The sequence below is a fragment of the Euprymna scolopes genome, chromosome 9 (assembly GCF_053919585.1).
Source record: "Euprymna scolopes isolate OS-2025 chromosome 9, ASM5391958v1, whole genome shotgun sequence".
In the NCBI taxonomy this organism is placed as follows: Eukaryota; Metazoa; Mollusca; class Cephalopoda; order Sepiida; family Sepiolidae; genus Euprymna; species Euprymna scolopes.
In genome coordinates, this window is record NC_136490.1 from 1262955 (window position 1) to 1278360 (window position 15406).

Genomic DNA, 15406 nt, shown 5'->3' on the forward strand with positions numbered 1-15406 from the left:
AAAATATAACATTTTTTAAAAATATTTACATTTTAATCGAAAACAATTATTTGAACATTTGTTTTATAATTTAGTTTTTTATTCAAATTTATTATGATTTAATTTTTCTATTCAAATTTATTATGATTTAGTTTTTCTATTCAAATTTATTATGATTTAGTTTTCAATGAAAATATTGTATATGCATGTTTTTGAATTTCACACTTTAAATGTTTCAATAAGTTGTTCAACTTGTGTTTTGTGTGGCTGTAAACAAGTCAATAGATAATAGTTCATTTGAATCATTTTTCTGCCAAGATTTTCATTCAACTGATTATTTATCAGAGGAGTATGGTTAGAACTTTAACAGAATTAAACAGTAAAATTATCAATTTGATGAAAAGCTCAAAGTGTTCATACAAGATCTAGAGAATAAACAAATTCTGTCACCATCAAATGTAAAATCGGAACATAAATGGAAATATGATTGAGATTTTTTATTTGTGTAGTGATCAGCATAAAAAAAAATATTGACAAGATTTTCGCATTTAAAAGCTGAACAGCATCTTTGATAGTAGTAGTATCGTATGAGTTAGACTTCTATACCACTATTTTTTAGTCAGTCTGAGAAATTGTCTCCAGAGAGATGGGCTGTTGCATAGTGTCCTTCCTTCCTTCCTTCCAGTCAAGTGACTGTACAGAGTAGGATCAGGTTGTCTACGTTCAGGAGGGTCGGGAGGGGCGCTTCCTTACACTTTGGGTAGATTGGGGAGTCTAGTTGTCTCCACCTGTGTTTGTTTACTGCAGTCGTGCAGTGTCTTGTTTTGATCCGATTTGTTAAAAAATGGGCAATATGCTAACATAGCAGGATTCCCATCTACAAAACTTCAAGATTATGGACCCAGTAGGCTTCCATTTCACTTTATTTAAAGAAATTTTAAAAATAATTCAAACAAAAAAAGGTTTTAAACTTTTTGTGCAATTTCTTTAACATAAACTTGAAAGAATGTATAAACAATTGTGAGTGAAAAATCAAATCATGATGATGATGATGATGCTGATATTTTTTAGACGTACCTTTATTTCTGTTTGCTAGCATGTTATTTACCGTTTGGTGACTGTAAGGTGGCGGTCGAGGGTATTGCTGGAAAATAAAAGGTGGAATTGCTATCCATAAACACTAAATAATAAAAACCACTCATGAATTAAGGATGAATGAAATGGAATGATATATATAATCATAAGAGAGGGGAAATGATAGGAAGAACAGAGGAATGAGAAAAAGAGAATCGTGAAAAATAGAAGGGAAGAGAAAAAGTGGAGAGAAAAGAGGAGGAAAGTAAGAAAAAAGGAGGAGGCGGAGAAGAGTGTGAAACAGAGGGGAAGGAGAAACAGAAAAAGTGAGAGAGCAGAAGTATTTTGAAATTCTTTGACTTGGTAAAAACTTAGCATGTTGGTATTTTGTTTATTGATCTTGGTAAAAATTTAGCATGTTGGTATTTTGTTTATTGATCTTGGTAAAAACTTAGCATGTTGGTATTTTGTTTATTGATCTTGGTAAAAATTTAGCATGTTGGTATTTTGTTCATTGATCCATTGACAATTGTTTAAACTATTGATAATTTTGAACTTGCCTAACCTTTCCATTTTCTTATCTATTCCTCTAATCTACATTGTATCAAGATTGGTCTAATGAATCACCAATCATTTACTAGTAAATAAAAGTGAATTCTTTATTGAAGTAAATAATCTCCTAAGAAGGAAATCTTCTTTCAACTACTACAGAGAAGCTTTTTTTTATATCTTAATCCGAAGCAATGATGGGGGTTTGCAAAGATGGACTTTTCTCTCCACTTGATACCATTACAAGTTTGGTTCATGTGAAGATTTGTTTTTACAGAGACTTTGTGCAGAGTATCTTCACATTTTATTATTGATCACTTCTATGGCAAATTTAAGTCTAACGGTATTGTTGTTGCTGGCACTCAGCACACGTTCAAACCATCTGAGCTATGATTCCCTCATCTTGTCCTCTACGAAATCTCATTAGAAGAAGAGTGTTAGAATTTAAATACAATTTCATAAAATTACACATTTGATGAAATTCTTACCATGTTAAGAACATTTGTTTTTATTAATGTATTAATTAAAGTATTTGGCATAATCACATTGACACACCGCTTCCAGTTAGATCACCAAAGTTAAGCAATGTTGAGTCTGGTCAATAGTAAAATGGGTGACCATTTGGGAATTCCATGTGCTTTCCACTTATCTCGGCATTTGTTTCCAGTCATCTAACACTTTTCCTCACCACTGGAATCAAACAGGGCTGATTCAGAAGAGGTGTGATTGTGATTGCACAACACTTGCCTCAAAATTACACCCACAGCTACCCTTATTTTTTTATTTATTTTTTACATGGTAGTCACCACTTATCAAGGCCCGGAAACCACCTGGAGATAAGGGTGATTGCATGTACAGTAATCAATGGGATATCATAGTAATCGTTAATAATGGAGATTTGATAAAGTGTCTTATTTAAGGGGACGGTTCATCAGGAATTTGTTTATGTTGGACTTGAAGACATCCAAGTTGTAGTCAGGTAGAAAACAGGCAAACGGAAGAGAGTTCCATGGGTGTGCAGTTCTAAGAAAGAAGCTTTGTTCATGGAATCTATGTTTTGATTTAGGCACAGATAAACAGTGGGGAAAATTATTGACAGTGGTTTCAGCTAGACAGGTGTTTCTCATGAAAGATTGGCGAAGGGGGACCAGGGATTGGAGCTCAGACGAGCACTTGCCATGGAAATAACGTGGTTATCCATTGTCTCTTGAAACTGAATAATATAAATTAAGTATTAATTATTAATGTTTATTTTGTTTAAGAAATGTTATTAGTTTTAATTCTTTACATTTTCTTGTGTTGGATTTTGGGTGCGTATATATTTTCATAAAAAAAATACATGAGAAATCTTATTTTTAATATTAAGCCTTGTATATAATCTTTAATATAGGATGCTGATATGTTCGTTTCTACGCATCTTGTGTAGCATCCTTGATAGAGTGTTCATAAATGTTGTTCGTATCTCAAGGGAAATGAATCAGGATAAAAAATGCCATTTGAAGGATTCTCTAGAAGAAAGAGGCAACAATGTTTTTAATTATATTTTTTTTTTATCACATCAAATAATGGATCCACTTTGCTGAAAGAGGAGTGACTTCTGGTTATCTTTCAAAAGAACATGATGGATCACTTCAACCGAGTCATTATTGATCGCCAGAAATCTCAACCTCATAGTAATGCTGGCGTCTCTCAAGGTTTCAGCTTGTGCTCAACTCTCTCTGATCTTTATCAATGATCTCTCAAATCACATTCTTAAATCATTCATAGACATTTATGCAAACGAGATCACAATTTATGGCAACACTTCAAAATGGTTGGATCACTCTACCACTCCAGTAGGTATCTTACTGCCGATGCATCCTCTATCTGTATAAGAGCCAGGAATGCTCTAAAATAGAATTCTGTTCTTCTATCCTAGAATTGTTCAATAGCAGGACACATTTTTAAGGATGATGCAGAGTTCATATTGGGGCACATATATAAAGGGACTCGTGTAATACAGACATAACGATAGTGATGATGAGGGAGAGAAAACGTTTATATATATTACAGTTCTGGGATTCTTGGGACATCATATATATATATATATATATATATATATATATATATATATATATATACATATACTGACTGGAGATGTATACAAGTTCTTAATAAAGAGGAGGGAAGATGCATAATCCTCGAAGGGTTACACAATGTTCATTGTAGATAATGATAATAACAATTATCTTTTCTGTTGTAACTGAATGATGACATGAGACAACACGTACAGAACATGATGATGATTTCTTTATTTATCGGTTGATTAACGTCAGGAATTCACTTGTATCTACATGGTTAATCTTCTACCCCTTCGCCTCTAATGGAACTCTCCTCTGACTATGTTAACTCTTGGCTGATCACTGACTAACTGCCTAAAATTTAAACCATAATATAGAGAAATGTCCTTTGTCTATGATGTCAGAAGTGTGTTTTTCAAACATGACTAATTTCACATGGTTATGCATATGTTTGTCCAAAACACATTTCTGCAAACAAAAGAATCCTATAACCTATTTTTTTAACAATATATTTTAAATTTTCATTGTTCATTCTTTTACTGACATATTTAATATTCAGATTTCTGAAAGAATTAACAATAGACTTACTTTCTCACATTCCATTTAACTTTGCCTACAGGGTTCGATTCTAGGCTTATCCTAATCTCATTTTCACTTCTTTAATATTCTTATTTACATGGAAACAGAATTACCTGCTTGTGGAACACTGGTCCATTGGCCTGCTTCCCAGTTGAATACAACATGGTAGCCTTCAAGTCCAATGTAAACAAGTTCTTGTTGAGCCATCCCTATAAATAATCAAATTCTACCAAACTTACACGATTAACAATTACTACACTATCAACTTACATCCATTAACCCTTGTCCTTGAGTGGCCTTTGGGTCTTGATAAGTGGTGACTCCTGAGTAAAAAAAAAAAATGAATAGCAACAAACTCAGTACAGAACTCTGATTAATTTTTTTTTTTTACATCAGAGTCACCATTTATCAAGGCCCAGAGGTCACTCAAGGATAAGGGTTAATGAGTGTACAGTAGTCAATGGGACAATATTATAACAATCGTTAGCAGTGGAAATTTGGTAAATTGCATGACTTAAGGGAACGGCTCATCAAGAACTTGTTTACATTGGACTTGAAGATGACCATATTGTAGTCAGTTGGAAAGCAGGAAAACGAATGTACTCCTATTTAAACATTAAAGCTGTCACTAAATGTGCTGTTAATTTTAACATAACTTGAACAACCTTCACAATTGGACCAAGTTTCCAGTCTTTCAGGATAATCTTTTCTTTTATGATCTGATTCGTCAAGGATGATCATCTCACTGCATGTTTCACCGTCTTCAACATTTCTGCAACAACGTACTTTCTCATATTTCTTTCTCAATTCTTATAGTTGGGCCAAGATATCACTTTTATAACTTTTACATCTTTAATCTCATGAAAACTCAGTATTCAACAATTGCTTACAGTAGCATGTCTAAGCATCCATCTTATTCGGTTGATTTGTTGCTCTCACTCCTCTGATATTTCGAATACAATTCTTTCCAACGATTTGATTTTGCCATCTGTTTAGCATTCCTGAATACTTCATTCTTTTGATCATTCTTTCATAATACATCAGTGAAGCAAGTTCTTCTTCAGCCTCCTTCTTCAGTTTGTATCTCGCTTGGCTTCCCTTTTTGTCAGCAGATAATTTCCCTTATTCACCAAACCTTTTGACTTCTTCACTTTTCGCTGGTTGACTTCCTAACTTCCTCATCCCACCACCATGTCATCATATATTACTTTTCTTGCTTCCATTTTTTGCACTCAAACTCAAATGGAAGAAACTCAATGGAAGATATTTACAGATGTTTATTTTAAAAAATCAAAGTAAATGAGAACTTACGTTTGGTTCGCGGAGGTAAAGTGCTTTATCCACAAAATAATGTACATCTCCAACAGGAGGATAACGCATCAAAGTGTTCATGCAGTTGGGGTAATCACTGGTAAGCACTGCAAAAATACAATTAGACAAAAGTTTACTAACAAATGACAGTGGTTCAAAGATAGTATTTCAATCTGGATGTGCCTATTCTAAGTAAAAGTTTTTTTTTATTTCAGAATTTTTGAGATGAGGATTAATTCGGACTATTGTTCTCATCTTATTCAACAATCCTCTTGTCCTGTTCTTTTGGCTCGCAAGGACCTGTGGTACAACGGATGAAAATGTTAGGTAATAATCCATTTTAAGTGATAGTCTTCTTGAGGTTGAAGGTTCAATCCCCAATTTGAGCAATACTAACAATTATGAATTAAGACTTTTACTCAACCATGGATGACAGAACAAAAACAATCTCTTTAATGGATTGAATAAAGGGATCCATTCAAAAGACAAACCTGAAGATCAGAAGTTACATCGTCTGAAACATTGTGAAAATAACATCCACGTTGAGAACGATAATGTAAATAATTCAAATAATGAAAAAATAAATAATTTTACAGTTTTTAAATTTTTAGTTGATGTGTATTGAAAGGAGATCTTGCACTTACAACATTTATTTGGATCATATAGGATATAAGGACCCCAGAACATCAGAGGCATAAGTGAAAGCTTTTGGTGACCTTCGCACATATTCCATAAACAAACATAAAAGACCCAAGTTGATTGGCTTTTGCCAACAAGATGTTTTTCGTTTTTTAAGGTGCATTTTTTTTTTATTTACAAAAAAATAAGACTATATGAACAAGAGATTTTGATAAAAATATTTGAACAAAATTTTAATAAACAGACGAGGGATGATTGAAGATAGGAGAAAGAGCATCCATATATTTTTTATGTTGGGTACAAAAGTTTGGAGGGTGGGGGAGTACACAAAATTTTTCCTACATCAAAACCAACCTTAGAATTGAGAATTATAGGATGCTAATCTTTTCTGTCCTCGGTCACGGAAGCAGAAACATTTCTAGACTGAGGAAATTTTTATGCATAATAAAACCATATCTTCAATACATAGTTTTATTTATGAAACTTTTTGTGTCATTTTGTCAATATCTTTTCTGTCCTCAGAGAAATTCTTCCAGACTGACACTATTTTAATATTTGTTCCAATCCAGATTTACCCCCCCCCCCCCATTATGAGAGAAACAAGATTTTCCTTACAATAAAAAACGATCCTAGAGATTTATAAATAATACCAACTTTATTTAAAAAATAAAAATAAAACTTTTGGCTTCTCTCATTGGGACAGATTGGACAGAAGGTCGGTTTTTAATGTAGGAAAAGTCCAACTTCCCAAAAAAAGGTACTTAAGATTGGTATGAAGATTAAAATTACCTCAATCTAGAAGGATTTCTCTGTTGCTGATAAAGGAGAAGAAAAATGATGTGTAGTATCTCAACAGATACTATACTCTGCTCCTAACCAAAAGGTCCAAGACAATTTTGAAACTTTTTTTTTTCTTTACACGGTGGTCACCACTTATCAACGCCCGGAAGCCACTCAGGGATAAGGGTTATTGTAAGTACAGTACGTTAGTGTGGAGATTTGATGAAGTGTTTACTTAAGGGGGCGGTTCATTAGGAATTTGTTAACGTTGGACTTGAAGACATCCAAGTTGTAGTCAGGTGGGAAGCAGGCAAACGGAACAGAGTTCCACAGGCGTGCAGTTCTAAGAAGGAAGCTTTGTTCATGGAATCCACGTTTTCATTTAGGCATAGATGAAGAGTGGAGGAAATTTTTCACAGTGGATTCAGCTAGACGGGTGTTTTTCGCGAAAGATTGGCGAGGGGGGACCAGAGATTGGAGTTCAGACGAGCACCTGCCATGGAAATAATGATAAAACAAAGATAGGCTTGCAACGTCTCTTCTGTGGGAGAGAGGTTGCAGGGTAGAGAAAAGGGTATCTCCCACTAAGCCACGAAGTCTATTTTGTACTCTGTCAAGGCAGGATTCCATCCTTGGACGTACTTGGCTTTTATATAGATAGAGAATTGCATCAGTAGTGAGATATCTTCTGGAGTGGTAGAAAGATCCCATCATCTTTCCAGCGACCTTGGCAACAGACTTGATGTACGTTCCATTTCAGATCAGGAGTAAAGGTCAAACCCAGAAGCTTGTCAAAACACGGGGCCTCTCCCAGACAAGAGCCATCCATCCCAATTGATGTCAGATGGGGATCAGAACGTTGATGATGTAAGGATAAGAGTTTGGTTTTAGATGCATTAAAGGTAACCAGCCACATCTTCCCTCACTGAACCACGCGCTCGAGATCAGAGTAGAGAGAATCAGAGAAAACTTTGTCATTTACAGCCTTTGATGTGTTGCCGTAGATGGTCGTGTCATCAGCATAGATGTCAACGAATGATTTAAGTATGTGTTTAGGGAGGTCATTGATGTAGATCAGGAAGAGAGTTGGGCCCAGGCCTCTGATTTTTGTCCATCGAACACTACTATCGGAGAGAAATGATTTAATGATTGAGAAAACATTTCCAGTTATACCGTAGCTGGAAATCTTGTGAAGTAGACCCTTATGCCATACCTTGTCAAAGGCCTTTGATATGTCAACAGCAATTGCCCTAGAAAGGAAGCCTTTGTCAAGAGATTCACTAATCCTGTGAGATATAACCGTTAGCACATCTGCGGTAGATCTTGCAGAACGGAAACCATATTGTGTGTCACTAAGAAGGTTATTTCTGCTGAGGTGGTTGACTATTTCTCTATTTAATATGAATTCCAGCAACTTACTCATAACACACAGGAGACTTATTGGTCTGTACTGAGAGGGAGATGACTTATCACCTGAGTTCTTAAATACAGGGCAAACTGATGAGGTTTTCCAGGGAGTCGGAAAGCACTTCTCCTTAAGGCAGCGCTTAAACAGTTTCGTAAGTATGGGAGCAAGTTCTGGTTGAAGCTTTTTTAACACTATAATTGGGATGCCGTCAGGGCCAGTTGCTTTACGGGAATCAAGGTTCTTGATTAGCTTGGCGACCTAATGCATGTATATTTGTATGTTACCTAGTGTGTTCTGTGTTATAGGAGGAAATATGGGAAGTTGATGGCCTTCGTCGCATGGGGTAGAATATGTTTTTCTGTGCTTTTTAATATATTTATTAAATTAGTTTTTAAAACATAAGTGACAATAAATAAATATTTTTTAAATAAACTTAAAATAGAAACGTTTAATTTAATCTCTTCACACCGAGGACAGAAAAAAAAATCAGCATCCTAAAATTCTCAATTCTAAAGTCGGTTTTTAATCTAGAGAAAATCCTGCCCACCCCACATTAAAATATAAATATTTATACCCCTTCCTATCAGCTTGTTTATTAAAATGTTTTGTTCAAATAAATTTTTAATCAAGCTTTTTTTTTTAATAAAAAAAGAATGTAACCTACATTAAAAAAGAATCTTGTTGGCAAAAAAAAAATAACTCAGGTTTTTCAAGTTTGTTTACAGAATGCTGTGTGGAAAGGTCATGGTCATGACCCCCTGTAACATTATGAAGGTCATATCAAGGTCAACCAATGTTAACTGAAAGCTTTTGCTTTTGTGTCTCCAATCTCGTGGGGTTCTTATACTTTGTATGCTTCATTTATTTGAATAAAAATTAAACAAATAAAAATTCCTGTTTTATATTAATTTATAAAAAAAAAATGAAAATATGATATTCATTTTAGTTTATAATGGTTTAATAAAAATTAAAACAAAATTAAGATTTTTAATAAAAATAATACAATTTTTGTTTAATTAGAAGTTGAAAAGAAATTTGTGTAGAGATAGAATTATTTCATTCCAAAATGTATTTTCACATTGACTTTTGTGTCATGTGAATTAAAAAAGATTTGACTAACAAGGTTTCATTTGATCCTGCCTATCATGTCACCAACTTAAAAAATTACATTTTTGAAAGTGGAATATTTTAATTTTTTTTATTAAATAAAACGGCAAATTATGTATTTCTATTTTTTTTTTATTACAAATATAGAAACAAAATTTATTAGATTTTATTCAAATAAAAATTGAATAAACGAAACCAACATTTTATATTTTCAAATAAAAAATGTTGGTTTCGTTTATTCAAGTTTATTTTTAAATAAAAAATGTAGGTTTCATTTATTCAATTTTATTTTCAAATATAAAATGTAGGTTTCATTTATTCAATTTTATTTTCAAATATAAAATGTAGGTTTCATTTATTCAAGTTTATTTTCAAATATAAAATGTAGGTTTCATTTATTCAATTTTATTTTCAAATATAAAATGTAGGTTTCATTTATTCAAGTTTATTTTTAAATAAAAAATGTAGGTTTCATTTATTCAATTTTATTTTCAAATATAAAATGTAGGTTTCGTTTATTCAATTTTTATTAAAATAAAAGTTTAAAACGTAGAATGTCAGTTTCAAGCAGACGTTACATTTTTTGTTAAAAAAATAAAATAAAAAGCGTAGAATGTAAGAAAAAGTGCATAAAAGTAGAATTCAACACTTTCCTCACTAAAACCAAAAATAGTTTGAAAGAAAACTTCATTTTTGATGGTTGATGCAGAAAGAACAAATTCACAAAGGGATTACTTACAAAATTGCCAAATAATAGAAAGTTTCTATACAATCATAAATAGAAAATTATTGGAGAAAAGAGATAGTTGTTTGTATAATAGAAATCAAATTATACATATAAAAGGAAACTTAGTCAAATAATATTTTTTTTATTACATTTTCACACCAAACAAGACAGTTTCACTTTGAAGTAGGGGGCTACTATCAGGGACATAAGTTGCAGGGATATTATGTAGGGAGTTGAGCAGCAAGATGTCTGTTCACATTACACTTGAACTTCCACATGTCAGTACAGTTGGGAAAGCAAGAACTCGGAAAGGAGTTCCAGAGTCTATCAGTTCTGGGGAAGAAACTACTAGAGTAGAAGGCCTTCTTACATCTTGGGATCTCTACTGTATAGGGGTGGGATTTTGCTGCTTGTCGGGTTTGTCGGAGGTATTTACATTGAAGGGTACAAGAACTTGTAGTTCGTCAGAGTACCCGCCATTAAAACACTTGTAAAACAGGCAGAGGGATGCAATATTTCATTGATGGGACAGAGGCTGAAGCTTGAATTCAGGATTTATCAGGTTGGTGACTCTTTTGAACCCTGTCCAAGAGTGAGAGACTAGTAGCAGACGCACCAGCCCAAGTGTGACAACAATACTCCATACATGGGCGAATGGTGGCCTTGCAGAGGTACATGATACTTTCAGGCATAACTAACTTTTCCATTTTAATAAAAATTGATGTTTTGAAGAAAAATCTGCATAGTTTTAAATGCAAAAACAAATTAAAGATAAAATACTACTAAGCAGGTACAGTTAATATTATATATCAAAATTTCAAAAGTTTTTTTTTATGGTAAACAACTTATGATTCCTATAATATCAGAACTAGAGAAGTAAACTAATGCAGTGATTCACGTGCAAAGGAATTTTTCAACAAATGACTTAAAATTAAGTTTTTATTTTTCTAGTTTTAAATATTGAAAAACTTCTAAAACTAATATATATATATATATATATATATATATATATATATATAATTATAAACCACATCAAACGTAAAGGAATAACATTCAAGCAAATTCAAAGAATCACTTATTCTTTATTAACAGTACACAATTGTTTCAGTCTCTCATCAAGATATTTGTAATGTTCAAAATGTATGAGGTATTTAATTTCTTGATGAGACAATATTTAGTGCTTCTAAAAAAGTAATGTAAACAGACATCTTGCTGCTCAACTCCCTATATAGTATACCTGCAACTTATGTCCCCGATAGTAGCCCTCTACATTAAAGTGGCACTGTGCCTTGTTTGGAGTGAAAATGGAATAAAAAAAAAAAAAAAAAGTAACTGTACTGACAAATACAAAATTACAACTCTTTCTTAAAGATGCAGCTATACGAAAATATGAAAATGTAGACCCATATAATTGTATTACATTTTGAATCTGTTAAGAAACATTCCCCCCAACAAATTTAAAAGTTTAGACAATTATATACAAGGACATTTCATCTATTCTATCTGGTCAGTCTCTTTGCTCAGACCAATGTGACTTTCTCTCTCTCCAAATTTTCATGTCTTCCATCAGCTGCCTCAGATCTTCAGGTTCACCGTTAGCATCAATAAGTGTAACGAAAAAGCGTATTTGCTTGTTTCACTTACGAAGATCACGTATATAGAGCAACATTCCAACGAAGACATAATCCACCAAATCAAAACCGATTCCATCAGAAAAGATAGCATCCCACAACATCAGCAGATCCTGCATTGGAAACTCACGACCAAACAATAAGCGCACCCAGCGACTGAAAAGAAAAAAAAAAAAAAAGAAAATATAAATTTGAATACAATTCTGTGATTATAACGTTGTAGTCATTGTTCTATAAAATTAAAATAAAAAAATAAAATAAAACTAGTTTGCACCACATATTTTTTAATTCAAATTAAATTCAATGAGACTGGGTCAGTGTTTAGGAGAAAACTTATAGGTTATATGAGCAACTGATAAACATATAAAAGTCAGTTTCCTTACAAATTACTGCTTGCAGGAATTCTTATTATTAGGCTCTATATTTGAAATTAATAGTTTAGCTGGTGTCTAGCAATGATTGCATACAGAAAGCCAAAGCTTCCATCCTCATAAACAACTTAGAAGAGAATAGTTGATGGAAAGTTCATAATGTTGGGGTCAACTGCAAATTGAGATCTTGAAGGCCCAACAACTTGAGATACTTACATGCCATATATCTGTGGAACAATCTCAAGTCGTTCCAAGTGCAGGTGAAGTTCTGCATCATATTTTTTCAGGATGTAATCTTGGATACGGGTTAGTTTAGTGATTATTACATTGGAAGGATTCAAATCTTGCGGCCGAGCAAAGGGCTGGACATTGAAAAGTTCTTTGCCCTAAAAAACAAAAAAAAGTCGTTTTTAATATTTCTATTTTGGAAATAAATTGGTTTTGCAAAGCTTTTAAATCGGCTTCAAACTTTAATGACCTGATAAAAATAGCACATCACTCAATAAGTTCAGGATCTGTTATAAATGGCATCATTAATTAAAAATTTATTAATCTTATTAAGTACTAACCTTCAAATGGCAAATGTCAAAATTTGAGCCCAGTCAAATTATTAGTTTACAAATCACGTTTATTAGGTTGAGAAGAAAATTCTTGCAGTATTTTTAATTTTGATTTATAATGATGTATTTTCAAATTTGTTATAATAACTTTACTTTATAAATCATTTTAAAGATTGTTTTTCACTCTAATCGTTTTTAAATTACAATTGTTTTAAAACAATTATGTCTTTTCAGAATGTTGAATACAAGATGGAAAAAAAAGCAAATTTGCACAATTTTATTATTTCAATTACAGCTAGGCTGGAATCAAGGGAGGTTTGGCCCAGGAACCACTACTGAATACACAGCACGAAATGGTGGTTTAAGAAATTTTGTGGTGGCAATGAGAGTCTTGAAGATGATGAGCATAGTGGTCGGCCATCGGATGTTGACAATCAATTAAGAACTTTAGTCGAAGCCATATCATGCACAACTGTTTGAGAACTTCTGAATTAGAAGTAACGTATATGAGGATTTCCAATCACTTGAGAGAGATTGGAAAGACAAAAAACTTGATAAATGAGTGCATCACGAATTGAACGACAACAAAAAGAAATGGCATTATGAAGTGTTAACTTCCCTTCTTTTACGCAACAAGAACTGCCTGTTTTTTGACTGGGTTGTAACTTGGGATGAAAAGTGAGTTCTTTACGACAGTTGGCAAGTCTCAGCTTAGTGGTTAGATGCCGACAAAGCTCCACAACACTTCCTGAAGCCAGACTTGTACCAGAATAAGATTATGCTGACTGTTTGGTGATCTGCAACCAGTCTCATCGATTACAGTTTTTTGAATGCAGGCAAAACCATTATGGCAGAGAAGTACTGTCAACAAAGGGATGAAGTGCATCAGAAACTTCAACAACAACACCCAGCATTAGTTAACAGAAAAGGCCCAATTCTCCTCTATGACAATGCCCAACAATATGTTGCTAAACCGACCCTGCAGAAGTTGAACGAATTTGGCTCCAAAACTCTGCCTCATCTGCGATACTCTCCAGACCGCTCACCTACCGATTGCCACTTTTTCAAGCATCTCAACAACTTTCTGCATAAGAAATTCTTTAAAAAATCTAAATATCAAATATCCAAAACACCTTCAGCAACTTCATCACCATTAGAATGCAAGATTTTTTCGTTACTCGCATAAAAATACTTGTTTTGTGTTAGTAAAAGTGTGTTGATTCTGATAGTGCTTATTTTGATCAATAATTTTTTGTTTGAGCCGAGATATGTTCATCTGAATTTCAAAGATAAAAATCCCAAGAACTTTCTTCTCAACCTGATATTCAAGTGAAGTTATTGTTGAAAATTTTTAAAACAATGAAAAAAATCTGAATTTTGTATGTTCATAAAGTATTGCTTTCTGATTGGAAAAAAATACTGGTCAAACAAAGCAATGCCTTGATAAGTGTTAGACTTTTCTTCATTGAAAACAACAGTTAAGAGGTGATAGTCTGACTTTAAATGCAGTCATGTGTGATGGCATTTAAACCTAATCAGCTTTTAACTGTTGTCACAAATGATGCTGAATATTTAGGTCATTTAAATTTGGCCATTGTCATGGAAAACATAAAACAAAATTTTACCAACCCATTTTAACTGATTGTTAATTGAAATTGTCTGAGATAGCAAAGGAAGCAGTACATTCATCATTTTTACATAAACGTGTTCAAAGTGGATGCGTTTACTCACAGTTGATCAAAAACAATAACACATCAATGGTTCGGAGCATCATTTGCATGTCAACGCAACAAAACTGACTTTTTGCATTCATATGTAACAATGGATGAAAACATGGATCCATCATTTCACTCTGCAGTCAAATCAGCCGAGTGAACAGCAGCAGGTCAGACTCATCAAAGCAATCAAACATGTAAACATCAGCAGGCAAGGTTTTGACCTCCATATTTTGGAATGTATAAGGTATTTTAAAACTATCAATAGCAAATATTAAATCACAAATTATTAATGTGTTTGAAAACTGTAACAAATGAAGTAAGGACTGCATCGTGTCAAAAGTCGATCACAACGATGAAACAAAATGCATGAATTGCACTTTGAATTGTTTCTGCATTCATCTGATTGCAAACTACTGGTTGTTCGAAAACCTCAAAAATTGCCCCAGGTAAAAAAAATTGGCTACAATGAAGAAATGATATCTGAAACTGAGGTTGGTACAATTCTGGCATAATGAAAGTGCTTACCTTTGGCGTCGGCGTGTCTTTTGTTGTGTACCAAGGTTCCACAGTAGCCATTACTTGGCAGAACATGGCACTGAAGAATGAAAGAAAGAAAAAGTGGACAAATTCTAAAAAAGAACTGGGATTCAAAACTAATTAAAGCCAACAATGTTAAAATGTCTTCCTTACCCCCCCCCCCTATACACACTACACCAAAAAAAAATTAGAAATAAATAACTGAATTTGAAAAATTTATCTGGAAGGCTTGTTTATACAACAATTACAAAAAAATAAGACAAATATTAGCACGTGTTAGAGGTATTAACATTGTAAATAACCCCTCAAAAATATAGTTAGTTTTGCTTTGCATCATATCAACTATTTTTTGATCATTTAATGCTGAATTTACTAT

At 33.1% G+C, this 15406-nt stretch overlaps 1 protein-coding gene across 39 annotated transcripts in view; it reads right to left on the bottom strand.

The window, feature by feature from the left end:
- Positions 1-15406, bottom strand: part of LOC145284419 (TBC1 domain family member 5-like) — a 331181-nt gene that overhangs the window by 35285 nt on the left and 280490 nt on the right. For all 39 annotated transcript variants that reach the window (XM_080133215.1, XM_080133179.1, XM_080133178.1 and 36 more), the window contains 5 exons: positions 15019-15088; positions 12432-12601; positions 11858-12000; positions 5553-5659; positions 1057-1123 (listed from right to left, as the gene is read on the bottom strand). In XM_080133215.1, the coding sequence (XP_079989341.1) occupies positions 1057-1123; positions 5553-5659; positions 11858-12000; positions 12432-12601; positions 15019-15088 (557 nt within the window). The remainder of the gene's footprint in view (positions 1-1056; positions 1124-5552; positions 5660-11857; positions 12001-12431; positions 12602-15018; positions 15089-15406) is intronic.